Genomic DNA, 677 nt, shown 5'->3' with positions numbered 1-677 from the left:
GTCCGCAAGGGTGAGGGGGTCCAAGGGTGGCGACGATCCCCAAGGGCGGGGACTCCTCCCTGCCCCGTCGCCCCCCAACCCTGGGCCTCGCCCGCTCGGGAGCTGTCCCAGGTCTCTTTGTCTCCTCCAGGACGGAGCTTAGGAGTGGGGTGGACCTAAGGGCTGTTCCACCTGCCTGCCCTGTGGTTCAGGAGGACGAGGCTTGCCATAAGGCTTAAGACAGAGTCCCCGTGGAGTGACATGGTTAAAGTCTTGAAAGAAAAGAACTGTTGGCATTGAATTCTGTACCTAAGTGGAAAAAATAAAAAATAAAAATAAAAATATAAAAACGGACTGACTGTGGTGACTTAGGCCTGTAATCTCAACACTTTGGGAGATCAAGGCAGGAGAATAGACTGAGCCCAGGAGTTTGAATCCAGCCTGGGCAACATAGGGAGGCCTGGTCTCCAAAGAGTAAAAGAAAAAAAGAAGATAGAAAAATGGACCAATGCCCGGCTGCAGTGTGCTTTGATAGCTCCACTGCACTCTGTCCTGGGTGACAGAGGGCAAATCTGTCTCCAAATACAAAAGAAAAAAAAAAAGAAAAAGACAAATAGACAGATGGAACAAATGAAAAACCAATAGCAAGATTAATTTAAACCTAATCATATCAATAATTACATTAAATATAAATGAAA

General features: G+C 46.8%; 2 protein-coding genes across 2 annotated transcripts in view; one reads left to right on the top strand and one right to left on the bottom strand.

The window, feature by feature from the left end:
- Positions 1–242, bottom strand: part of LOC105548911 (aflatoxin B1 aldehyde reductase member 4-like) — a 9,430-nt gene extending 9,188 nt beyond the window's left edge. Inside the window, exon 1 of the mRNA XM_011993152.1 lies at positions 176–242. Coding sequence (XP_011848542.1) covers positions 176–242 — 67 coding nt within the window. The remainder of the gene's footprint in view (positions 1–175) is intronic.
- Positions 1–677, top strand: part of LOC105548912 (aflatoxin B1 aldehyde reductase member 4) — a 77,023-nt gene that overhangs the window by 26,508 nt on the left and 49,838 nt on the right. The gene's annotated exons all lie outside the window — the stretch shown is intronic.

Source organism: Mandrillus leucophaeus, unplaced genomic scaffold (genome assembly GCF_000951045.1).
Source record: "Mandrillus leucophaeus isolate KB7577 unplaced genomic scaffold, Mleu.le_1.0 Scaffold426, whole genome shotgun sequence".
NCBI classification, from domain to species: Eukaryota; Metazoa; Chordata; class Mammalia; order Primates; family Cercopithecidae; genus Mandrillus; species Mandrillus leucophaeus.
This window is presented reverse-complemented; position numbering and strand designations above follow the sequence as displayed.